The following is a 26,785-nucleotide window of genomic DNA, read 5'->3' as shown; positions in this document are numbered from 1 at the left end:
ACATTTCATCTATTCCAGGCTATTTTTTAAAACCACTTTAATATGAAAAACTAGAAGTCACGGTTCTTTTTCTCCAAATTTAAACTTAATAAAAGAAAACTATATACATGGAGAAGTCAAAAAGGCAAATTCCAAAAAAAAGAAGTGTCTCTCAAATAACGCATGCTACTTTTAATGCTTTAAGAATAGTTAAACACAAAAAGAAAGTAAATGGTCAGTAAGGTTACAGAATGCATCTCCAAGCTAGACTACATGCCAAAATTCACTAACTCGTATTAACTTAAATTGCCTTTTACTGGATCGAGAACCTTTAAAACTATTCCCTAGATTCCAAGATACAGCAAGTAGGGCTGGCTCTACTTAGAGCAGCTCTAGTCAACGGCCACCCAAGATATGCCAAAGGCAATACGGCCAGAAAAGCTTGGATAACTGCCAACAGTTATTCTATCCAGGTCTCTGAAACTCGAAACCTCCTTTCTACCACCCTCCCCTTATCCTACCTCCATCCAACAAATACCTAATAATATGCACAGATTTTTGAAGAGATAGGAAACTGGCAAAAGGATATGTGTTGATGCCTGGACTGAATACCTAAAATCATTTGATATCTACCTCTCACTAAATTTTAGCAACCATTATACCCATAATAACAGCAAAAATAGTTTATATTAATATTTATATTGCATGCACTCTTTGCCAGGTATGCCAAGTACTTAAAAAATAAGAACTCAATCTTCACAGTAATCTTACAATATAAGTACACTACTAATTAATCTCATTTTACAAATGAGAAAGGAGAGACCCAGAGGAGCTTTGTAATTTGGTCAAGGTCACACAGTAAGAAAGTGTAAGTACTGGGATTTGAACAAACAATGACTGGCTCCAGAGTCCATACTCTTACACACTATGATATCCTGCCTCTCTATCCCTATACTTGTTATGTCTCTTCTAAACTATCAACATAAAAACTCAAAATATTTAAGTATGGAGAAACACAGTAAAACAAGATACAACCAAAAACAGAGATGATAAAAGTCTTTATATATTGATGATGAAAGAAGATCCAAGATGAACTGTTACATGAAGAATGTTGGTAAAGTGCCTGTTTTTAAGGATACTCATGAAAATGTCCACAGTTTTCTGAGTAGCTGGATTTCAGGTTTGGTGAGGTGTTTTGTTTTGGTTTCAGCTTTTTTTGTCATTGTTTCCTATGCATTTTCAACTAGAATGTGTATGTGTGTGTGTGTGTGTGTGTGTGTGTATATATATAAAATTTTTATAATCGAAAGTAAACAAAAGTTTTTTCCTCTTGAAAATTAGATTGTAATAAATTACTACTTACAAAAAAGATGACAATGACAGAACAACCTTTAATTAAAATATAACAATTCTTCACAGCAATTCTACAGACTATATTTTTAGGCAGAAAGAAGTGGGAAAAGGTTTGAGTTACCTAAAAAACAAAGTGACAGGGCTTCCCTGGTGGCGCAGTGGTTGGGAGTCCGCCTGCCGATGCAGGGGACACGGGTTCGTGCCCCGGTCCGGGAGGATCCTGCGTGCCGCGGAGCGGCTGGGCCCGTGAGCCATGGCCACTGGGCCTGCGCGTCCGGAGCCTGTGCTCCGCAGCGGGAGAGGCCACAGCGGTGAGAGGCCCGCGTACCACAAAAAACAAACAAACAAAAAAACAAAGTGACACTCTTATCCACCTACACTAAAATGTTCAAAATATCAGAATTACAAATAACATCCAATCAGAAATAACAAGTGCTACAAAACTATAGAGGAAACAAGGGGAATGATTCTAGACCATCAGAACTGAAATATGACACTGGCTTCCTCACGCATGTGTAAGCTTTGTATGCACGTTGCACCAATATATGAAGAATCAAGCTTCAGAGTGTTAATCAGTTAACACTAAATTGTCAAGTGCATTCATACGTCATATTCATGAGATATGTAGGCATATTTACAACATTTTTTAGTTTAGATATGATGCAATTTTAAGAGTTACTATTTAATAGTTTACAAGACCTGGGAGTATATATATTTATATATTATATAAATATATATATATATATATAACATTTGTGATACATATATGTGTTTGAAGAGAAAACAGAACTGAATTGCCTTAGAGTTACTGAACTGGGAGGTGGTTTGCCAATTCTGACAAACTTTCCACTGTCTTTAAATATAGAGGCTATTCCCTGGTAAAACTGTTCAGTTTCATTAAGAAATCATGTTACCGTAACTATACCAATCCCTGAAGTTAAATTTTAGTTCCCACAATTTCAAGTAAAAGTTAGTAATTTGCTGTCTACTCATTCCTGTCTAAATGCTATTACTATTTCTTTGGCACTTCAAGAAAAAAAAAAATCTTTCTTTTAGAATGTATATTTGTAACACTTATAAGAAATAGCAAAAGCTTATAAGCTGGTCATTTTCTATTGATCAAATAAAAGTCGCATCAATTCGCGTAGTCCTGTAGTGGTAAGTGTATTTAAACTGTTGTGCAACAGATCTCCAGAATTTTTTCATGTTGTAAAACTGAAACTCTATACCCATTAAACAACTCCCCATCTCCCTCTTCCCCTAGCCCCTTTAACCACCATTCTACTTTTCTGCTATTGTTTTTATTTTTATTTTCCTCTTTAAAGAAAAACTATGACTTTATTGGGGTTAAAATAAAATTAACATCAATGCAAATAATAATCACCATTTCTGGCGAAGGCCAAATTTGACCATGAAACTCAAGTCTATTGCATTTGCCAAAGTGTGAATTATCAAAACCAGACAAGCACAAGACCTAATTATTTAAACAGCCTGCTAAATCAACTTCCAAATGTTGCTGAGGAAAACACTTGCTTCACAAAGTCACTGAAAAATCAGTCTTAAATTGTTACCAACTCTAGAAAAACAAATTACCTTGATTACATTCGGAGCTTTACCGTTAGTTTAGAAAGTAGCTCTCCATTAGAATAAATCTGTCCTTTACACAGCAATCTCCTTTGATGAGAAAATTTCTGTTTATAACACTTCTTGTCCCTGCTTCAGACAAATTCAAAGGGCGGGGCTTCACTGACGGAAAAGGTAATACAACTGATTACGAAATTTTTCACTGGGCTAACAGATAATTGTCCAGCAATAATAAAACTTAAAGCTTAAAAAAAGACGAAGGCTAACGGTGATAATAAAATAAACACTTTGGGAAAACTGCCCTTCCCCAAGAAAATATTTAGCTATTTTTATTTTAAATTTCAACAGAACACAGACTTGTGACTGTAACAGAAGTGAAGACAACTGGACAATGATTACCAGCCCACCTGAGAAGCTAGCTAACTTCAAAAGGTCATTCCTGCCAGGTGTTAATGAAATGCTTTAATGATCATCCATTGTAATGAGACCAAAGCTTCCCAGGAAATGTTTCTGGAAGTAAAACTTAAAAGGCAATTTCAAATATTATTTGACAAATCCGTAAATAGACTGCATCATTTTACATACTAATATGCCTTTAATAATCTGCCTGTTACTTTAGTAATTACCCAACAGATACCAAAATTTCTCGACCTCCATTATAAAACTGAAAAATAAGGGTAAAACCAAAATCCTGGAGAAAAGACAAAAATAATTTTTTGTTTCCCCTTATCTTTCCAACTCAATATTCTTGGAAGGGTGACGGCAATGAAATTAGTGAGCAGTCACCACTCCACAAAAGTTACTATCACTGAACTATAAATTAAATCTGACACCACTTCTCACTTCTAGTTACTCTTCCTACATATAAACAACAGTACTGAGGATACAAATACCAATATTTACAACCTTTTAAGCCTCAAATACATTAACAATTAGTATCAATCCTGAATAAAATAACACTGCAGCCAGCAGACTTCTCAGACTTCAGAGAAATATCTTCTGTGTACCACAGTACTGTTTTCCAAAAACAAACCAAAAAAATCCCCCAAAAAACCCAAACCTATCACTTTGTTGACAAGGTCTTATTTTAAACTAATGGCAAAATGCCTCTGTCCTATCAACTAACCTGCTGTAGATTTTAATACAATTAATCTTAGGAAATAACTACCTTCAACGTTCTGAAATCATCTTCTACCACTCTCCCCCTTAGTCTACTCCAGCCACTCAAGTCTTGCTGTTCCTGAAACATGCAAAGCAAATGTTCATCTCATGGTCTTTACCCTTTGCCCAAAATACTCTCCCCCTCCGCCCCACTTCATCCAAGTCTCTGTTCAATGTCACCTTATCTATGAGGCCTTATTTGCTCACCTTCTATAAATCAGTAACTCACATTCAACTACCACTCCCTTTCCCCATATTCCTTTGCTTTGCCCCAATCTATTTATCACCAACTATTTTTATTTATTTATTGTCACTTCTTCACTTCTCTAAAGCGTAAGTCTGGGAAGGCAGACTTTGTTTTATTCACACCACTGTATCCCCAGGGCCTAGGACAGTGCCTGGCATATAACAACATTCAATAAATATCTGTGGAGTAAGTATAAATAAGTCAATGAAGGAACAGCAATGATTTATTTATACTGATTTGTATGGCTGAAGCTCAGAGTAGTTAAATTTTATATTTCATAAAATTCATAAGGCTTGCAAATAGTATGACCACATACAGATCTGCTAACTTTGTCTAGAGGTGGCTACACTGCCTACAGATGGTCAAGCACCCATCCCAGGTCCAGTTGGCTATGGCCAGAGTAGCAGGAGGGCAAGGTAAGGATCACAGAGACCAATACACAAAGGCTGATGCACCAAAACTCCCGGAAAGAGATGGTACAAATGGCAGACACGTTGCTCAGTCTGCCTAGTCTACATTCCACTTATGTGCTCCCTCCTATAATCAAATCTGTCCTTCACTGGAGGAGAAAATTGTTCCCTAGGGCGACTGTCTCTCACCAGCAATACAGCTTACCATGCCTCTTTACAAGAATTAAAAAAACAAAAAACTGGGCCTCCCTGGTGGCGCAGTGGTTGAGAGTCCGCCTGCCGATGCAGGGGATACGGGTTTGTGCCCCGGTCTGGGAGGATCCCATATGCCGCGGAGGGGCTGGGCCCGTGAGCCATGGCCACTGGGCCTGCGCGTCTGGAGCCTGTGCTCCGCAGCGGGAGAGGCCACAACAGTGAGAGGCCCGCGTACCGCAAAAAAAAAAAAAAAAAAAAAAAGTGAGTGAAACAACCAAGTTACATATGTAGAAGGTTTACAGACTATCAAGTAAAAAATTTAAGCCAATAAACTGGTTGACAGAAAAGTATTTACATAACACGATGTAAGTTTTCTGTGCCATTGCTGCATGGATAGAAGCATATAATTTGGGGTGGAAAGCAGATGTCCAAGAGAGTTAAGGGGAGCCAACCGCTCTTATCAGTCGAAGAAGGCTCCAAAAAGGAGGTGGCTGTCAGAAGCTGAATCAACAGAAAATGGGACCTTAACTGTTACAACTTCTGATAAACTGAAGGAGTTGTTTACAAACAAACAATTTAATAAGGTATAGGTAGGAGTGCAAAAGAACCTGAAGGGGGGCTTCCCTGGTGGCGCAGTGGTTCAGAGTCCGCCTGCCAATGCAGGGGACACGGGTTCGTGCCCCGGTCCGGGAGGATCCCACATGCCGCGGAGCGGCTGGGCCCGTGAGCCATGGCCGCTGGGCCTGCGCATCCGGAGCCTGTGCTCCGCAACGGGAGAGGCCACAACAGTGAGAGGCCCGCGTACCGCAAAAAAAAAAAAAGAAAAAAAAAAAACTATAGTGAATGGCAATCACTAAGGGAAGAATGTCGAATTGGAGGTTATTACCGGTGCAAACCCTCCTTTCAGATCTTTTTGAGAGTTTATGCCAGATCATGACAGATGGAAGAAGGAAATGGGCTATTCATTCAACAAATATTTATTATGTACCTTCTATAAAAGATGTTACATGAAATAATTCAAACTGCAGTGTGTGTATGTTGTGTATGTGTGTGCGTGTGCATGTGTATGTCTGTGTGTGTACTGAGAAGGATGCTTCTAAAGAATCTTCTATAAAAACCTATGAAAAAGAAAACCAGAATTAATTTGGAAGATGACATTATCTACGAAGTGAGGAATCTAGAAATATATAGTGTCAAAACTGCTTCAACTAGATACTACTAGTAAATCGTTATTACTATGAGATAACCTCTGTTCTTATTAGGTAAACTTCACTGAGTTCTTACCATGTGCCAGGCACTTTACAGGTGTTTATTTATTCAATGCAACAAACCTATGATGTAAATATTATTTTTCCCCCATTTGACAGTTAAGGACCTGGGGCACAGTCGAGTAATTTGTCCAGATATATATATAGCTGGTAAATTACAGAGCCAGGATTCACACGCAGACATTGTGCTCCAGAGCTTGCACTGGTAACAACTACACTAAACAGCATGTAGAATATTGTCCATTAAAAATATAATCTTAAAATGGTATATTGGGAGAAAAAAAATAAACCTCCAAGGACTGCGGTAAAAAAAAAATTAATAAAAAATACAATACCACTATATTAGCTTTGGTAATAAAACACAGTCATGGACGTGTGACCATTCATCATGATATAATCACAACTGCCTGCAGTGTTTTTCTTAAGGCTGGAAATTAATTACTATTAGATTACTTTAAATCTTAAGATAAAGTTAAGAAAACTTTATCTAGAGTGACAGTTCTTTTACTCTAGTATTATTATTTTGTCATACTTAATGTAACACAGATATTCCTAAGTTGGCTGTAAAGTGTTATTTTGCAAATATACCCCAAAATTCAAAGGAAACTCATTCATTCCCTGAATTTATAAAAAGTTGACCTTAAATATGAAGTATGAAGTTACATCATTGCTAAAGCATTATGATTTATTATTACAGACCTAGAGCTACATGATATTGACAACACTTTTATCCATTAACAATGTATTTAAGGCATGAAAATCTGAATTTACTGAAGTGTCAACTGTCAGCCTTCTCTTATGAGATGTTAATCCCGCTCAAGTGACCTCTCTGAAAGGTTCAGAAATGAAAAACATTAAATCTAATAAACTCCCTCCACTTGAAATAATAAAGGGGCCACAAAACATAACTTTTGGCATGGGGCACATTAACCAACCAACAGGCTAAAACATTCTTTTTAAAAATAGACACTATTAAAATCTTTTCCAGCTCAACATATCTGACCTAGAATAAACACCCTAACACTCACTTTATCTTTGAGGCAGACTTTAGCAAAAGTGTTACCAGCATAATTTGTATACAACTCCTGAAGGTGTATGCAACATTTCTTTATTAAAGTAGAAAAGGTCATAACAGCGCAAGGAACTGAAAACAGAAGCCATCTGGGAAACAAGCCGCTTCTTACAGTGATAATAAAACTTAAAAGAACATGAAAAGAGAAAAACTGTCATCAGTGTGCAAATAACAATGAGAAAATAATAATGTATGTGTTACAACTTCTAAATAACTTTTCCAAACAAACATATTAAAATGAGTATCTTACTTCCAAGCAGCCACCTTGGAAGGTTATATGGTTATTCCTTTGCTCAAAATATTTTTGGAATTCTTCCCCTGAAATTTCTATCAAAACCAATTTAAAAACACAGCAGCTTGCAGATATGCTAAAATCACAGTAACGGTAGCCCACTCTTCCTAGCTCAGCTCTCATCCAGAGGTATCAGCATCCTTCTCAAACCCCCAGTTGTCCCACCATCACCCCCAACGTCATCTCCTCACTCCCTTAAGCCTCCTTATCTCTTATTCTGACACTTGGCTTCTTCCCTCCCGTCCCCCGTCTCATTCCACTTGCCTCCTCGCTCACTGCACTCCTGCCACTCCTTTTCTCCTCCTTGAACATGCCAAGCTCTTTCTTGTCTCCAGGCCTTTTGATGCCTGCAGTGCTGTTCTCCTTCCTCCTCCCATGACTGGCTTCTTATTCTTAAGTCAATGTTGCTTCCTCAGTCAGAAGGGCCTGTCTTGACGGCCCAACTTAAGGTAAAACCCTTCCCCCATACATCCTTCCCCCGATTATTCCCTAGCACATCAGCTTATTAAATTACATTGCTTATTTATCTATACACTTGTGAGTTAACAGCCCCTCTTACTAGAATATAAGGTTCATAACAATAATGACTCTGTTTTGTGTACTTTCAGTGCCTAGACCAGGACTGAGCACACAGTAGGTGCTCGATAATGATACTGAATAAATGGCTCCATGCCCAAATGTAGGAATAGTAAATTCTGTCCACTGCTGCTATTTCTATCTCCTCTATGGATTCTATAGACACCAGTCGAGAAGTTCCCTACCATCCTAACTAGGCTGTATGACCAAAGCGCATATTACTGTGGTCTTTGCCCAAGTCTCATTACATATATGTCCTCTCCTACTTCCAAGCTCCTTCTTATATTCCATATCACGTTCCAGGTACCTTTTTGTCAGAAAACAGAGAACCACCCTCTCTATCCAAGCCTAATACACAGTAAGAGACTAACGAATATATGTTAACTAACACCTTCTCTTAGGGCTCTGGCACGAGTCATTCAGGAGAAAGGCAGCATCAGAAGACAACACCAAGAGGACGTACGCTGCTGTACCAAGAATTTACCCATCTCTCCTAAAAGATAATAAATAATAATAATAAAATCTCCAAGGACTAAGCTTGAACACACCTCACTTACGTGTTTCTTGAATTCCTTCCCAAGAAGTCCCTTTATCTTTTATGCAAACAACACACACAGACACAAACACCTGCCCCTCTCAGGCTCTCCTAACTTCCATATATGTCCAGACAAGCCTGAGTTTGCATGTCTACAAAGCACAGGCCACTTTTAATTTCCTTTCACTTTTTAAACAAAAGACACACATATTGTAAAAATTTCAAACACTATAATAGTATACAGAGAAAACAGTAAAAATTCTATCAAGCCCAGTGCCCAGGGCAGTTCTAAACCCTGCTCTGTCTGGTCACAAAAATCAGTTTCCTTACTTAGTAACTATACTTCTGCATTGGTCTTAATGTATGAAGTGCTAGGTTCAGTTCTGGGAGTCACACATAAAGAGACATTTAAAAACTGAACTACTTTTAAAGGCAAATGCTCAGGGGTGTGAAGAGAGGCAACCGTCAAGAAAGAAACACTTGAAGAAATGGCTTCCAACAGAAGATCCACAAGACTTAAAAGGAAATACAACTCGGTCACCTACTGGAAAGGCTGTAATGTGTGCAAGGGCTATCCTTTGTTGTGCATGACACTAAAGGACAGAAAGAGAACCACTGGGTCAAATACAGAGAAAACAAACTTGGGCTGACACACAGGAAGACCCCGTACCTAGCGAGGCAGAAGGCTATTAGACTAAGTAACATAGGGGGCGTTTCCTAGAAACCAACCCTGACTAGGATTAAAAACAAAGAAAACCAAAATGTCTCATCAGTTAATTATAACTAGTAATCATTTTCATTAACAAAACAGTTCTAGAAGAAACGACTATAACTGCAACCCAGCTTCCCATTTGTCCCCACCATCATTATGATCATCAGTCAACAGTTATTGAACATGTACGGGGAATTTTAATATGATCTTGAGTAAATAAGACCCAGAGTTGTAGCGTCTTTTTTCCTGGTGAGAGAGGTTCATGATTTAACAAAGTATATGACCTGTTTGTATGTACTTAAACTGTACCACCGTGAAACATAATATGAAGACCAAAAATTTGGCCTTAAAAAGACTATATGCAGTTCCTTTTAACATAAATTTTACCACTTTAGCTTAACAATGAGGTATGAAACAAAACCAACTATAGTTGTTATATACTTGGTTAAATACTGGTTAAATTTACTAAAGACTCCTCCAGAAGTCTTTGGTAAATTTAACATTCATTATTAAATTTTATAGTATTAAAATATTATAAGTAATGTGCCAACTTCAAAGTGTTCTAAAGATACTTTCAGCATCATAAATAGAACTGAAGCCTGATATCATATATTATTAAAACTGACATTTATTTCCAAAAAGGATCTGACCTATGTTGACTGAACCCTGAAAAAAGTGAAAAGACCAGTAGTTGCGAGAAAAGCAGATCTGTCACATTATTTAGTCGGTGGCAGTTCCACTGCAATTTAGCCTTAATCTTTTTGATGAAGTGATCTAAATAACAAAAGATCCATAATAAAAATATTTAAAAAAAATAAAAGCTACATAATGTTCCCAAACGTTAGTGTACAAAATGGGATTCGATGGTACATGAGAAACATCCATAAGGCATGTGAGAATCCCTAAACATCCTGAATTCAAAGTCTAGGCCTAGAAGGTACATTTTTAAAATCTCACTTATGACGTTAATGATTAGTTTAGAAACTAGTCATAGTTTTAAAAATAATCTCAGTTACTCCCACTTACACAAGTCTTTGATTCTCTCTTTAAGAAACACATATAAACTGGGTTGTCAGTAGTAAAAACTGTCACCTATTCCCAGAAAACAGAGTATAGTGGTTAAAAGCATTACAGTATCACTACTCAGTTTGTCTGGTATCAAATCCTAAGCCTAACCAATTACTAGCTGTGTAACTTTGAGCATCTTATTTAACTTCTCTGTCTCTCTGTTTCTTCATCTGCAAATCAGAGGTTTTAAATCATACTTCCTCAGAGGGTCACTATGAGGATTAAATAATCGAACATGTGCAAAATGTCTACAGCAGGGCCTAGGCAGTAACAAGGGCTCAATAAATGTCAGTGTATTTTCATTATTATTATTTAATATAGGAAAGAAAGGAGACCCAGGTGAGTTGGAGTCGTCAAACATTTCAAAGAGCACCTAGTATATGAATGTGCCCTGATGGATGGGTGGGTAGGGCTAAAGGTACTGTGCATGAAGAACAGACAGACCAAGGACTTCAGGGTTCAAAACAGGCATCTTGGACTGTGAACTCAGTTCTGTCAAGTGGGTCTGACGGGATTAATATATTAAGTGCAGGATTTTAGAATTCCTGCCTCAGCAAGGTGCCACCCTGAAGATGAGGAAACAGCCTACGGGGGAACAAGCCATTGATGAAGTTTGGAAACACCTCTGTCTGCTAAGCTATCAAAGTGTCACTCTGAGAATTAGATATGAACTAGAATCTTCCAGAATGAATAAAGGTACATATAAAGAGAAATGCCTAGTATAAAAAGATCAAAAGAACCATTCGTAGAATATTTGGAAGTCAGTAGCATGGAAATACTTCAAGAGAATGTCCAAAGTCATGAAAATTACATGTATAACAATGCTTGTATTGATTTACAAACTTCTTTCTTTAGAACATCCCTAAGGGTTGCTAGTTAAGGAACAAAGCATTTGCTTTCTAAAGGATATTTGTCCTCCAGTATCTTTTCTCAAGAAGAAAACCCTTTCAGAACATATCTACAATCTCCTCTGGCTAGCATTATACAACCTTACTAAATTTTTAAGTTTTACCATCTCTAAAAGTTAATATCTCAGAAATCATTTGAGAAATACTGGTCTCATACTGTAACTGGATTCTCAATGGAACCAAATCACAACACTCAAGCCCCTATGGAATCAATGGTAAATGGAATTCGGTTGTTAATGTCATTAAAAAAAACAACACTTCCTCTTTTGGTAAATCAAAATTTACCCAAGATAATTATAATGAAGAACAGTGGTCATTGTTAAATCACTTTTTGAATCCTAGGAAAAAGTGTTTAACAAGTCACAAAATTCAGATAACAAATGGTGCAACTTATTATCTAGTTCCAAACACTTCTCATCACATCAAAAATTTTACAGCATAGTAAAGGGAAATTCCTCCTTCCCTCAACTTTAAGCACATAAAATACAAACATCCCTGGCATTCTGACTCTTCTTGTCACCAAGGTTACCAACACTTACACTCTCTGTTGCTTACACCCAGGTAAAACGAAGAAATACATCGTGCCACACGTTAGTATGCCTTCACAATGCCTGACTCACTCTGCTATGAAACACTGGAAACCGTTGTGACTTGTTATGCTCCACTGGCTAATAACAGTTGATATGAAAACAGTGAGGCTAATAACAGTTGATATGAAAACAGTGAGGTTCCTAAGGGTGAATTTTACTATGGCCAAGGACCAGGCCAAATACCTCATTATGGTCAGTCTCTTTGTCACATCCATAAGGGGAGCTAGAGAAGAGTAGGATTTAAAATTCCACAATATATCAGGCTGCTGGAGAAACTCCAAAGGCAACAACCTGAAATCTATTAAAGGTGATTTGCTTAGTTTTTCAGAAAGTCTATGACAGGGCACTATGCCAAAAACTATTCCATAAAAAACAAAAAAAAAATCTTTCACCATGTAATTGGAAGTAATATGTTAACAGAGAGAGGAAATCCGTTTGGAAATAGGAAACAAATGATAGAGGATAATTATTAACCAAAGCTCTAAATGAAAAAATTCAAATAAATAGCATCCTCCCAGAAGCTAAAAAATCATTTAAAGAAGGTCAGCACATCTTTATTTTGTATATTCTCATGCAAAATGGAAAAATAAAGAGCCACTTAAAAACATACAGAAGCCTCTGTAGAATACCTGTGATTAAGCCCTGTAAAAAAGGAGAAAGATGGAAATAGGCCCATCTGATTGGAAAAGATGAAAGTCTGTCCAAACGTGTGCTAGCACAGGTATGAGGAAACTGGCTTTCTCATTGTGGGTAGGAGTCTCCCTATAGAAATATTTGGCAATATCAATCAAAATTACAATTGCATACAACTCTGTGACTCAGCAATTCTATTTCTAGGAATCTATCTCACAAGTATGCTCAGATATATGCCATATACAGATAGATATAGTTACTGATGCAAAAATTACACTACAATGTTACTAAAAGAAATAGATTAGAAACAACCTAACAACCTAATTGTCCATCAATAGGAACTGGTTAAATAAATTATGATAAATCCAAATACAATGCAGCTGTACGAAAAGAATGAGGATATATTTACTGACTTGGGGTTAAGTGAAAAAAGCAAAATGCCAAAAAAAAAAAAAAAAGCAGACTTTTAAGGATACTATTTGTGTTGGAAAGGGGGATGATGAGGATATATATGTATTTTCACACATCTGTACAGATTATCCCTGAGAGTATACACAGGAAACTGCTAACACTGGTTGCTTCCAGGCAGAGGAAATGAATGACGGGACAACAGGAGGTTCTTTGCTCTAAAGGCTATTGAGTCATTTGGCTTTCAACGCATATGAATATCTTACCTAAAGAAAAGCATAAATTAACCAAACTTTAGAAGGGGGAAAAGGGTGAAGGGTGAAGATTTCTTGAGTACCAAATCTGACCCAGTAAATAACTGTTCCCATTGTGACCTTTTAAAAACTGCCTCTTTCTTTTTCTCTTTCAATCTAACTTGCTCTTTCCCTCCCATCAATCCCCAGTTCATTTTACTCTCCTCCATTTAGGCTGGACAGGGACACTTGCTGCAACCGCTTAGCCCTGCCGGGTGGACTAAATGCCAATGAAGTTGATGAACTTTGTTCCAGTAATTATCACACAAAATGGGTAACAAACTCAGCTGTGAAAGAAATCTGAGTATTTACAGAAGGACAGATAACTCCACTTATGCAACAAGAAAGAAATGATAATAAGGTGACAGGAGATGAGGAAGTGAAGATTTGAGAGATTCCATTTTAATACTATAAAAAATTCTTCCAAGCCTGACTTTAAACATTCATTCAATACTGTCTGCTCTGTCCATACCTAAATATCTTATTACCTTTAAAAAAAAAAGAGTATCTATGCTATAAAAGTGATTTTCCCACTCTGTAATTAAAAAAACAAACCTGAATTCCCAGCAGGGCTATACAGTGGCTCTGCACCCAGAATACCTAAATTAGGGGTCACCATGGTCACTGCTCATTACTTTCTTAAACTAATGTCTTCTTTTCATTCCCAATATTATGTCACTTATTTGCAAATCCATACATATATTAACATTCCACATGTGAGGATCTTGTTTTGTGAAGTTTTATATCGTATACTCAATATTTCTACACTTCAAAAATTCAAACAAAGGCCTAGAGTCTCACCTCCTAAAGCTGAAACATAATTATCTCTTATAAGACGCCAAAGAGGGGCTTCCCTGGTGGTGCAGTGGTTAAGAAGCCGCCTGCCAATGCAGGGGACACGGGTTCGAGCCCTGGTCCGGGAAGATCCCACATTCCGCAGAGCAACTAAGCCCGTGCGCCACAACTGCTGAGCCTGTGCTCTAGAGCCTGCGAGCCATAACTACTGAGCCTGAGTGCCACAACTACTGAGCCTGCACACCTAGAGCCCATACTCTGCAACAAGAGAAGACAACGCAATGAGAAGCCCGTGCACCGCAAGAAAGAGAAGCCCCCGCTCGCCGCAACTAGCGAAAAGCCACGCCCAGCAACAAAAACCCAGCGCAGCCAAAAATAAAATTAATTAATTAAAAAAATAATAACAAGATGCCAAAGAAACAACCCCTTTTTATCTGGAGCAATGTTTGATCCTAGATTAACTAACTCATATCGGATTTCTCCTCCATGCAGTTGTAACTGGGGGAAAAAGCCATGACCAGTCTTGCAGTGCATGAGAACCTGGGTAAGAACTACTGTAAACAGGATATTTCAGACAAAGACTAACTGTATATTCAGATTAACTATATATTCACACTGCAGCCTAACCAACAACCATTATAAAGACAAGCTCTTTGCATTGAAAGTTCTCAAAAATGACTGAAAACAAGGCTACAGGCTTTGGTTATTCTGAGTTTAAGTAAGCAAATATTAGACCTAACTCATGAGTAGGTGAATAGCTTGTATGAAAATCTCCCTTACTTAGGTCTAAAGTGCTATTCTTACTTCACCCAATCTCTACAATATTGTTTCTTCCATCAGATGCAAAAATCCTGCATACCAGTAAAATTCCTTTTAACCAATAACTTTCCAAAATGCCCAATATTCATTAAAAACTAAAAAAAAAAAAGCCTGTTTTCCTCAAACTATTAACTTACAATAAAACATACTGATAAAGATTTTCATTTCTTTACAAATAACAAACCAGAAAAACACCTTCAAAATTATCTTGAGATTCTTGACCCTCGCGACCACAAATGACAGAAAACTGCCACGTGGGAAAAGACAGGTCTCTGAGCCCCCCACAAAAGGTGATTAATATTTTAAAAGCAGAGGGTAAACATACATGTGAAATGTACATTATGCAGTTAAACAAGCTAAATTATCAACTTTCTCACTTGGCATAATAACAGGGTAGTTGGAAGGGAATGTAAAAGAAAATACTCAACAGCTTAAAATTAACAATGGGCCCATTTATTCAAGGGAGGATGGTTCTCCCATTTCAGCTTGAGGACGGGAAGTCTCTTTCTGCCCGCCTCTAGGAGGGAAACTCTGCAGCTGGCCTGCCTGGAGAATCACTCGGCTATATTCACAGCTTCACTCAGACTCAAGCAATGGCAAGAAGTCTTCGTCTTCACTTTGAACTGAAAACCAACACAGAGAAATACTGACTTTGAGGTGTTCAGATTTCATTCTTCAAGGACCAGTTCAATTAATTTCTCCTGTAGGAAGCCAACCCTCTACCCCTAAACAGATATGAAAGGTCTGTGCCCACTGAAACTGAGAAACACTTATCTGTATCTCTGTCATTCCATCAAATATTGTCTTGTGACAGGTCTTATGACATTGTCTAGTACTGTATTTATTTTTCTCCCCAACCTTTGTACTCCCCAATGCTTTGTCTCTTCTTCAATGGCTTCTAGGAAGTATCCTTTTAATTACTGAATGAATGAATTCACAGCAAAGTGTTTTCACGGCTGTTTCTCTGTTCTATGTAATACTCCTAAACAGGACTCCATACTCCAGGAAATGGTACATTTCTTCTGCTTTTCAAATCCAACTAAAATCTTGTCTGACCTGGTAACAAATGATCCTCCCCTAACTGTTGAGAATCAAAATCTCTATTATTTGGGTATTAAAATGTCTGACCTCATTTTATCTGCTAAAGAAACACCATAGATGTGTTTACAGAGAATGGGAGATCACCTTCAGGAAATCCAAATATTGACAACTAAGGGAAAAATTCTAATATAATACATCAGAAAATAACACAAGCAGAGTATTTCAGTTTTAGGATGCTGTACTTAACATGTTATTCACAAATACCCTATCTTTCTTGTAATTCCATCATGAGGGTCAGCAACTTGCCAAAATATGGCCTTGAACTGTGCAACAAGTCTCCTATTTCTTCTTATAAAATATATTGGCAAAGACCAACAAACCCACACTGCTACAATAAAACCCATCCTCACATACCATGGCTTCAAGGCAATTCCATAAATACAAGGTCATAAAAAGACAGCCTGCAAACTCCAGTAGCCAACACACCACTTTAAGGATAGGAAATTGAAGACAATGACATGGGATCAGGCAATTACAGCAACTTGAGGATCTTTTCAAAAAGTTTGCAACAATCACCAATCTTATCTTAGAAACCCATCTACTAAAAAAGTATGCAAAACTCATACAAAAGAGACGGGGAACAAAATCTGGGAGTAATGTTAAAATTTTACAGTTTGTATGCTTTATGAAGCAAGTCATAATCTATATATTCTTATGCTGGTAACGAAATCTCAAGAAAACAGAATGTTCAAGTCCCAGCCAATGGCTTATTTATCTCAAATACATTTGATATCACAGAGTTCCAATATTATAAGGGAACGTAAAGAGCCCTCTGGAGTTCAACATAATAATACATGACCAGAGTAAATACTGTATGCTTTTGAATTATATATAGATGCAGGTTCCTAGGGAAGCACAAACCTGTAAGTTTATTTTTCTTTATCAATTCCAACAGACTGTAAGTGAAAAAATATATAACTGCTATGTTCCCTAAAATTATGGGGATTTGATGTTTCAAGTCTCTAAATTTTTTCTTTTTAATTTCACATTATTGTAAAAGATAACAACTGAGAGAATACCATGCCAGACCTTGTTAAGAATTCCACATACATTATTAAAATAAGAGAATCACTAAATTACATGTTTTAAGGCATGCTTTCAGGTTTTAATTGCTTCTTGATACTACTAATTAAATAATCTGGTGACCACTGAAATATATCCCAGTAATTTTACATAATTAAGGCAGAATAAATATAACCAGAGAACTAATTAAGATGAGGTATAACATTAAAAATCTTACTACCACAATATAGATTAGTTATTAGGCACCCATCTTTATTAGGCAATGTTTCTGGGCCTGTTTAAACTGAACCACACAAGGGGTTAAAAATAACTACAATGAAAGGCCAAGAGCCTAGCTGCACAGTTGCACCAACATTCCCTCTCCTCCGCCGCCCCTCCTCGCCAATCCGGAATGAATTGCATGCCCCACTGCACAAGGCCCAAAAAGGTCACAGGAGATGGCAGAGACTTTTGTAAGAGAACAGAAATAACTCAGCAGCTTTGTTACCGTAGTCTCTTTTAATCAGTGTGTTCAAAATCCTTTAATTAACACTCTGTCTACACAAGGAAAGCATTTCTTCTGTGCCAGGAGAGGGCACATATGTATGTACACAGTGTTCTGTTGTATCAGCATCACAACATGGAATTCAGATTGTCTGCCAGGAAACTGAAGCACAGAAAACTTTGTTAAAGGTATGGTACCACAACATTTACATACTCCATTTGCACTTCTACAATCAAACAACAAAGTGTGTTTCAGGAGGTATTAATTTGTTTCTGCACTTTTTTTTCAGCAAAAAATGGAAGCATTTAAACCATCATTTTCTTGAGTCCATTATCATAAACCAGGATATTCAAAATTAATGTAAGATAATGTAAACAGAATGTGAAAACAGACACTATTCAAATATTCTTCCTTTCTTCATGATAGCTCTTCAGTGGGAGGCAAAAAGATACTGCCCCCCTCAAACAGGAATAAATCACAAGCCACATTTTCACACAGATGCTTTACATTTAAAATTTCATCCAACCAGGCAAAGTCTTAAAACTTTCAGGCTGGATTACATACATGTGTTTCCTTGTAAAATCTGAGTAACTGGAATCAAGATGGAATTTGATAAAGATAACTGTTTTAAAAATCCATAGCCAAGAAACAAGGAAAACTTCATTAGTAAACTGGGATTTGAAGTATTTTAATAGAGATACGTAATTGTTACAAACGTACTTTTAATCTTTCAAAATCGAGTTGGATATACATACTGTAAGAAGCAGTGTGTGTGTGTGTGTGTGTGTGTGTGTGTATAATTAAATAATAAGTACATATATAATTAAACCAAAAGATAACTCTCTAAATATCTAACTAGAGAAGCAATCTACCTAAATTTATGATAAAGCTTATTGGGGAGGAAGCAGAGCATTAACTGCTTGAAAGCCAGTCCTTCCACACCAGCCATGGGAGCTCACAGCGCAGTTCTTTACAATGAGAATAAAACCACTACTTCACAGGTTGGTGTGAGAATTAACTGAGATGAAGTAAAGAACTCGGCAAAACCCCAAAAGTTTGCTGGTAATGCTGTTGGGGGAATAGATTTTTTTATGTATTACACTAAAGTGCAAACTGGCATAACCTATCAAAATTATACATATATAATTATGTATATATGATATCCACTGAAGCATTACTTGTAATAGCAATACTGGCATCAGTATAAATGCCCTTCAGTAGGGGATTGCTTAAATAAATTTTACTTCCCTGCAAAAGAATTCTGTACATCTGTTATTTAAAAAAAAAGAAAAAGAAAAAAACTCTAGTAACAGGGAAAGCTCTCTAAGGTAAATTGTTGAGAAAAAAGCAATGTGTGGAACAGTGTGTATTAAGATGCTACCATATAACTAAAAGGGGAGTAGATATTCATATTTATTTGAATATACAAAAAACCCTCTGAAATGTTATACAAGTAGTTAATAGCAATAACTACCTACTGGAGATGAAAGTGAAACAATGTCTGATACCCAGTCAAACCTCAATAAATGAAAGCTATAATTACTCCCTTCATCAGTGTCATTATCATCATGAAAACATATCATTAAAATATATACACAGAATACATTCAAACTAAATCCATAATGAGGTAAACAGCCAAATCTTAAGCATTCAAAGGCTGACTATCTAGTTGGCCATCCAAGCCCTTCATTTTCTCTTCATAGGTAAGTAGCTTTTGGCCATTTTACTGTGGGCTAACCCCTCACCAGAGAGCGAGCTGAGGAAATAACACCAAAAACAGTCATTTTATTCAATATTGATCAACAGTTTCTAATAAACAGCTTTTGGAGCTGAAAGGGACCGTGAAAATCCCACAGTGCAAACTTCTATTACATATGAAGAAACTGAACTCCCCAAATTAGCAACAGTTCAAAGATTTGGAGTCTGTCCCCCCAGTTAAATGCTTTCAATTTTATTATTAAGATGGGGGGAAATAAGCTTAATTGAAATCAATTATCCTTGCTAAATTCCCTCCCCAGCCCATCCTTTACTATACATAACTAAGTTTGCCGAGATCATATTCCATAAGCAATTCTATTAAGTAGAGTGCAAGTCATCCAGAGAATTCAACAACTCGGCCGTGATGTTTCTAGGACTATGCATTGAATGAACATCCGCAATAAAATCTGTAAAGTTCGCTTACACTAGAGATTGTCAGAGGCATGTTGAAATCCTTGCCACCTTGTAGCCGGAAACCCCAAGGAGCTGGGCCAACCAAGGACACACTGTAGTTGCTCATGGTTCTAATGGCTCAGAGTCCAATGCCCCAAAATGAAAGAAACTGTGAAAGAAAATTAGATGGTTAACAAAAATGTTTGTTTTAAAACCTATTTCATATTTCAACTAAATGATCTTCAGTATTTTGTTTGGGGGGGAAGAGGGGATATGCAAAATAAGTCATATTAAGTTCTCATTTCAGTCAAAGAAAAGGAATCTATGAGCTAATACATAATCTCTAAACTCATGCCAATTTCCATGGTCTAAAAATTCCGTATCAGAGTATATTTCTAGACATTTGATCAGTTTTACAACTTGCTACACTACAATTTGTGGCTTCCTGCATACAAACTTTAATTCAAAGCACTTTACAACACTACATTTTATACAGAAAAAGAACAAAACTTTATTTCAGGTTTAATTCAAAATGATTTTCCCTGCCCTTCTGCCTGCAGTTAGCAAGAGTCCTTCAATTTCACTTACTTAAATTCTAAGTTATCCTAACATATGAAAGGAACTACAAATCGGTAGACTCTCATTCATGCTTCCCAAACTCTAAATTCTTTAAAATGAGAAGTTGTTTTTTAATGCATAAAACTTTTCTCTCCAATTATAAACTACAACTTGTATTTCCTCTTCTGGGGACATGTTATTTTCCACGCAAAGAAATTATTTCCATTTCCTTCGGACAGGCAATGATGGGCAATACTCTAGCACAATGATATTTCAATCAGAACCTGCTTTTTGTTTTATATACACACCTCATCAGGCAAAGTGGAGTGAGCATTTACCACACAGTGTATAAGTCTGACGAAACATGGTAGGAATAAAAGGTGAATCTTAATGCATGAAAGAATTAGAGCTTTAGAAAAGAACCAGCGCTTCAGTGCTTGCTTTCTTCTGTGTTTTGCTGGAAGTGTGCTCATAATGACTCTCATGGTAGTACTTTTATATAACAAAAAAAAACTAAAGAAAAAAAAGCGTGACTCGGAGTTTGGTGTTGGCTGTTATGGTGGTTATGTGTGAGTGGGAGAAACTGGGAGGAATGGAGGTCTTCTAAAATGTAATACTAAGACACCTATTACCTCCCTCTTTAAAAATAATAATATAACAGATGTGTAATAATTTTAAAACCACATTTTTTTTAAAAAGCTGTTTCAGACACACTTCCTTGGAAAATCTGTGCTATTCAGCCAAATCATCACCTATTATCTGTCTTAAAATATTATGCCATTTTTTAACCCATTGAAAATTTCTTTTCCATCACACCAAATTAATAGTGGCAGATGTAGATATGCGAATCACTGGGTATATTAAAAGCAAGCAGATTCCATCTTCTCATATGGGGAAAATGAGGCAAAATTTTCAAATAAGTCCAGTTCTTAAAGAAAAATCAGTGAAAATCTGCGCTGCATCTGCCCAGAAATAAAATGGGCTTTTCCACTGGCATAGTCGTTCACTGAACTACTAGCCAATAATACATTACGTCAATACTGATGCAACAAACACTAAAAAGATGAAAAGGCCAAACCAGAGGTCAAGCTATTTGATATATGTGAAAAACAAATAGTAAGGAGGTAATAAGGAGCCACACATTCTAATTGCCTTCTCACTGTAATAAAAGAGAAGAGTTTCAGAGAACTTGTAGAGAAAGACTGGATAATGGCACACAATATAAATCAAAAGTGTGTAAAGCCAACAGATATTTCACAGACAGCCTACCCCCCCCCCCTTCTTTTTTAATCTTTAACTTTTTGTCAAGAGAAGAATTTGAAAGTTAGGTTCCACTTCCTCTGATCCCAATGTTCCCTACAAGAAAATGTGTTTACTTCATATATCAACCTATATACCTGCAGCTTCCCTTTACTTGCGAGTTCCCGTCCTGATTTCTCCCATTTGTTATGAAAATCTCTAGCACTGGCAAGGTCACAGCCACACTACAGAACCAGCGTCAGTTCATTTCTAGTGTCGTTTCCCTTCCAGTACTCTCCCTTTGCTAGCTTCACGTGCCTTAAAATATTCTGAAACCGAAGCAACTGTTAATACTATTGGCCTTTTCCAGGTCTGGTAATATTAGTGCCCAGGCAGGAAATATTGAGCAGCCTTTCTGCTTTCAAGCACGTAGAAAATGTTGGCACTTCTGTACCGTGCTGGATTGTCTTTTAGGGGAAAGTCCAAACAATGTCTTCGCTCTAGTACTTAGGCAGGAAGCCTGGCATTTCCCACACTCCTATCCCAGCTTCTTCGGTGGGTGGGAGAAGGGAAAGAACTCGTGATGAATTTCTCCGAGAAGGGTCTGAAATTAAAGCTGTATCTTGAGATTCTCTTCTTCCCCACATTGAGCGACTGTGGAGGTAGAGTGGAAGAACTAAAGCCTCGGGCACCGGGTGAAAGTAGCCGACGAGACAGTTTTCCAGCAGAGAGGTTCACGCCTAGCCCTGTTTGCCAAATAAGGTTCCCAAGCCGGCTGCTCCCGAGGCAGGAGGCTTCCAACGTCCCCGTGGTCAGGAAGGCAGACTTGGGAGAGGATCTGGCGATCACACCCGGGACCTACCCTGCCCAGCGCAGCCACGAATTTTCTTTCCAAGGACTGCCCTGTCCATACGCCCTTCCTTTTTCCACTTACTGTCAAACGAACGGGACCACAGTCTTTAAAAAAAAAAGTCCCACCAAGTACGCGAGCACTAATAAATCTGGCGTTCATGACAGATTTGTTTTTTAAACAAGCTTTATTTCTGGACGCACGGAAGTTGTCCCCTAACAGGTTACACAATCCTAAATATTCGGGGGGAAATAAATGCTTCTCAGTAGCGTGAGAGCAAATAAAAAATCAGCACGCCGTTCCCGTTTAGACCCGCTTCCTCCCCACACCCACAGGAGACTCGCGCAGGACGCGAGTCTCTCCGGACGCCTAGGTGCGTGCCCGGCGACGCCGCCGCTCTCGTCCCAGCCCGCCCGGGCTCCAGTGCCCGTCCTCTGGCCTGGGGCCCGCTCCCGCGCCGCCCTTTCCCGGGCGCTCCTCTTCCCACGCCGCTCTCCCACCTCCGCTGATCGGCGTCCGGCAAACACCTGAGCAGCCACCCGGCGCGAGGCGCGTCCCCTCCTCTCCACTAGCTGGGCTTCCCTCCACGCGCTCTGCGTACGGCGACCCCTTCTTTCCCTCCTCCCTACCGGGGATCCGAGACGCGCATCGCCGGCGGGCGGCCACTCACCTCGGGTCCGGCGCGGCGATGCCTCCGCCTCAGACGAGCGCTGACAAGTGACTCGCGGTGTGTACGCCGTCCCCACGGCCCCCGGGAACTTCCGCCTCCTGGCTCCTCACCCCACAGGCCCCGCCCCCGAGCCAAGGCACGCCCCCCTCCGCCCCCGGGCCGAGCAGGGATGCGAGGCGCTGGGAGAAGGGTGCTGCGGAGCCTAGCGAGCGGGTTTCCTGCGGCGACCTGAAGCCGCTGCGGTAAAACAATTGCACTACAGACTTTCGGTGGCAGTAGTCTTAGGGGGTTTTGAGCAGTACCTCGCAAAAGTCTGCTCCCCCTGCCTGTTTTATAGTGGATACATTTCTGTCTAAAGAAACTTTGAATTGGCGAGCAGTTGCTTTGGCTAAAATAGGAGTGGGCTTTGGAAAAATCCCTATCTATGCAAGTTCAGCAGCCACTGCCTGGTTTTTTGGGTGAGCTTTATGTGCCCTGAAAAGTGAAGACTCTTAAAGTTTACTTGTCAGGAAAGTGAAAATCAGTAACTTTAATATCTAGAAGTTAAATCCTCTTATCAAACCAGAGGACCGTGATAAACAGCAGCGACCAAAAGTGGTTCAACCATTATAGCCTCAGCTTATTTTTCTAAATCCAGGTCAATAGTTCACTTCGCAGTTTCTGTAAAGTTGCTTGATTTAGCCCAAGGAATTTATTCATGAGCAAATTTGAATAATGTTCAGTGAACATACATAAAGTAACTTGTAGGCTTCTTTTAAACAGTGAATTGGCTTATAAAATGTGAAAAGGACAATTCTTAACCAAAGAACATGTAAAGCAAGGCTCATGGGGTCCGTGAGTCCCCTAGAAGTGCAAACAAAATTCTAGAGAAGACCCAAAACTATGCTCTGTCCAAACCGGTAACCACTAGTCACGTGTGGCTATTGAGCATTTGAAATGTGTCTACTGCGGCTGAGGCACTGAATTTTTTGTTTTATGTAAGTTTAATTTAAATTTAAAAACTGAAGTAGGATAACATGCTTCCATTAAACACAAACTATTGTTTGGGAAGGACTAGATTTCACTTTACCACTGAAAATGTAGTGCCCAAACTGAGCTATAATTGAAGTAGATTTTGAAGACTTATTATGAAAAATATAATGTAAAATGTAATAATTTTATATTGATTACATGTTGAAATGATAAAATTTTTATATTTGGTTAAACATATAATCAAAATTAATTTTGCCTGTTTTTTAACGTGGGTAAGGAGACATATTTTATTTTATTTTATGTGCAGTAACCATTGCTGTCTTTTTTTTTGAAATTTTGAATTTTATTGACTTTTTTATACAGCAGGCTCTTATTAGTTATCCATTTTATACATATTAGTGTATATATCTCAATCCCAATCTCCCAAATCATCACACGACCAACCCCCGACACCCACCACTTTTCCCCCTTGGTGTCCGTACATTTGTTCTCTGCATCTGTGTCTCAATTTCTGCCATGCTGACCAGTTCATCTATACCATTTTTCTAGCTTCCACATATATGCGTTAATATACGATATTTGCTTTTCTCTTTCTGACTTACGTCACTCTGTATCACAGTCGCTAGGTCCATCCACGTCTCTACAAATGACCCAATTTCATTCCTTTTTATGGCTGACTAATATTCCATTGTATACATGTACCACATCTTCTTTATCCATTAGCCTGTCGATGGGCATTTAGATTGCTTCCATAACCTGGCTATTGTAAATAGTGCTGCAATGAACATTGGGGTGTATGTGTCTTTTTGAATTATGGTTTTCTCTGGGTATATGCCCAGTAGTAGGATTGCTGGATCATATGGTAATTCTATTTTTAGTTTTTTAAGGAACCTCCATACTGTTGTCCATAGTGGCTGTATCAATGTACATTCCCACCAACAGTGCAAGAGGGTTCCCTTTTCTCCACACCCTCTCCAACATTTGTTGTTTATAGATTTTCTGATGATGCCCATTCTAACTGGTGTGAGGTGATACCTCATTGTAGTTTTGATTTGCATTTCTCTAACAATTAGTGATGTTGAACAGCTTTTCATGTACTTCTTGACCATCTGTATGTCTTCTTTGGAGAAATGTCTATTTAGGTCTTCTGCCCATTTTTGCATTGGGTTCTTTGTTTTTTAAATATTGAGCTGCGTGAGCTCTTTATATATTTTGGAGATTAATCCTTTGTCCGTTGATTCATTTGCAAATATTTTCTCCCATTCTGAGGGTTGTCTTTTTGTCTTGTTTATTGTTTCCTTTGCTGTGCAAAAGCTTTGAAGTTTCATTAGGTCCCATTTGTTTATTTTTGGTTTTATTTCCATTACTCTAGGAGGTGGATCAAAAAAGATCTTGCTGTGATTTATGTCAAAGAGTGTTCTTCCTATGTTTTCCTCTAAGAGTTTTATAGTGTCCGGTCTTACATTTAGGTCTCGAATCCATTTTGAGTTTATTTTTGTGTATGGTGTTAGGGAGTATTCTAATTTCATTCTTTTACATGTAGCTGTCCAGTTTTCTCAGCACCACTTATTGAAGAGACTGTCTTTTCTCCATTGTATATCCCTGCCTCCTTTGTCATAGATTAGTTGACCATAGGTGCATGGGTTTATCTCTGGGCTTTCTATCTTTTTCCATTGATCTGTGTTTCTGTTTTTGTGCCAGTACCATATTGTCTTGATTACTATAGCTTTGTAGTATAGTCTGAAGTCAGGGAGTCTGATTCCTCCAGCTCCGTTTTTTTCCCTCAAGACTGCTTTGGCTATTCGGGGTCTTTTGTGTCTCCATACAAATTATAAGAATTTTTGTTCTAGTTCTGTAAAAAATGTCATTGGTAATTTAATAGGAATTGCATTGAATCTGTAGATTGCTTTGGGTAGTATAGTCATTTTCAAATGTTGATTCTTCCAATCCAAGAACATGGTATATCTTTCCATATGTTTGTATCATCTTTCTTTCATCAATGTCTTACAGCTTTCTGCATACAGGTCTTTTGTCTCCTTAGGTAGGTTTATCCCTAGGTATTTTATTTTTTTGTTGCAATGGTAAATGGGAGTGTTTCCTTAATTTCTCTTTCAGATTTTTCATCATTAGTGTATAGGAATGCAAGAGATTTCTGTGGCATTAATTTTTTTTTCCTGCAACATTACCAAGTTCATTGATTTGCTCCAGTAGTTTTCTGGTGGCAATTTAGGATTCTCTATGTATAGTAACTTGTCACCTGCAAACAGTGACAGTTTTACTTCTTCTTTTCCAATTTGTATTCCTTTTATTTCTTTTTCTTCTCTGATTGCCATGGCTAGGACTTCCAAGACTATGTTAAATAATAGTGGTGAGAGTAGGCATCACTGACTTGTTCCTGATCTTAGAGGAAATGCTTTCAGTTTTTCACCATTGAGAATGATGTTTGCTGTGGGTTTGTCGTATATGGCCTTTATTAAGTTGAGGTACGTTCCCTCTATGCCCACTTTCTGGAGAGTTTTTATCATAAATGGGTGTTGAATTTTCTCAACAGCTTTTTCTGCATCTATTGAGATGATCATATGGTTTTTCTTCTTCAATTTGTTAATATGGTGTATCACATTGTTGATTTGCGTATATTGAAGGATCCTTGGGATGAATCCTACTTGATCATGGTGTATGATCCTTTTAATTTTAATATGTTGTTGGATTCTGTTTGCTAGTATTTTGTTGAGGATTTTTGCATCTATATTCATCAGTGATATTGGTCTGTAATTTTCTCTTTTTTGTAGTATTTTTTTCTGTTTTTGGTATCAGGGTGATGGTGGCCTCCTAGAATGAG

General features: G+C 38.0%; 1 protein-coding gene across 3 annotated transcripts in view; it reads right to left on the bottom strand.

Annotated features, from left to right (window-relative positions):
• The window catches only part of PDLIM5 (PDZ and LIM domain 5), a 229,439-nt gene extending 206,380 nt beyond the window's left edge, over nt 1-23,059 (bottom strand). For 2 of the 3 annotated variants that reach the window (XM_060115206.1, XM_060115216.1), the window contains exons 1-2: nt 22,975-23,059; nt 19,689-19,826 (exon numbers count right to left, since the gene is read on the bottom strand). In XM_060115206.1, the coding sequence (XP_059971189.1) occupies nt 19,689-19,784 (96 nt within the window). In that variant the 5' untranslated portion in view covers nt 19,785-19,826; nt 22,975-23,059. The remainder of the gene's footprint in view (nt 1-19,688; nt 19,827-22,974) is intronic. The other variant, XM_060115211.1, reaches the window with a different exon arrangement.
• Between the last annotated feature and the right edge of the window lie 3,726 nt (nt 23,060-26,785).

This window comes from Mesoplodon densirostris, chromosome 1 (genome assembly GCF_025265405.1).
Source record: "Mesoplodon densirostris isolate mMesDen1 chromosome 1, mMesDen1 primary haplotype, whole genome shotgun sequence".
Taxonomy (NCBI): Eukaryota; Metazoa; Chordata; class Mammalia; order Artiodactyla; family Ziphiidae; genus Mesoplodon; species Mesoplodon densirostris.
Note: the sequence above shows the minus strand (reverse complement) of the source record. Positions and strands in the feature narration are given on the sequence as shown.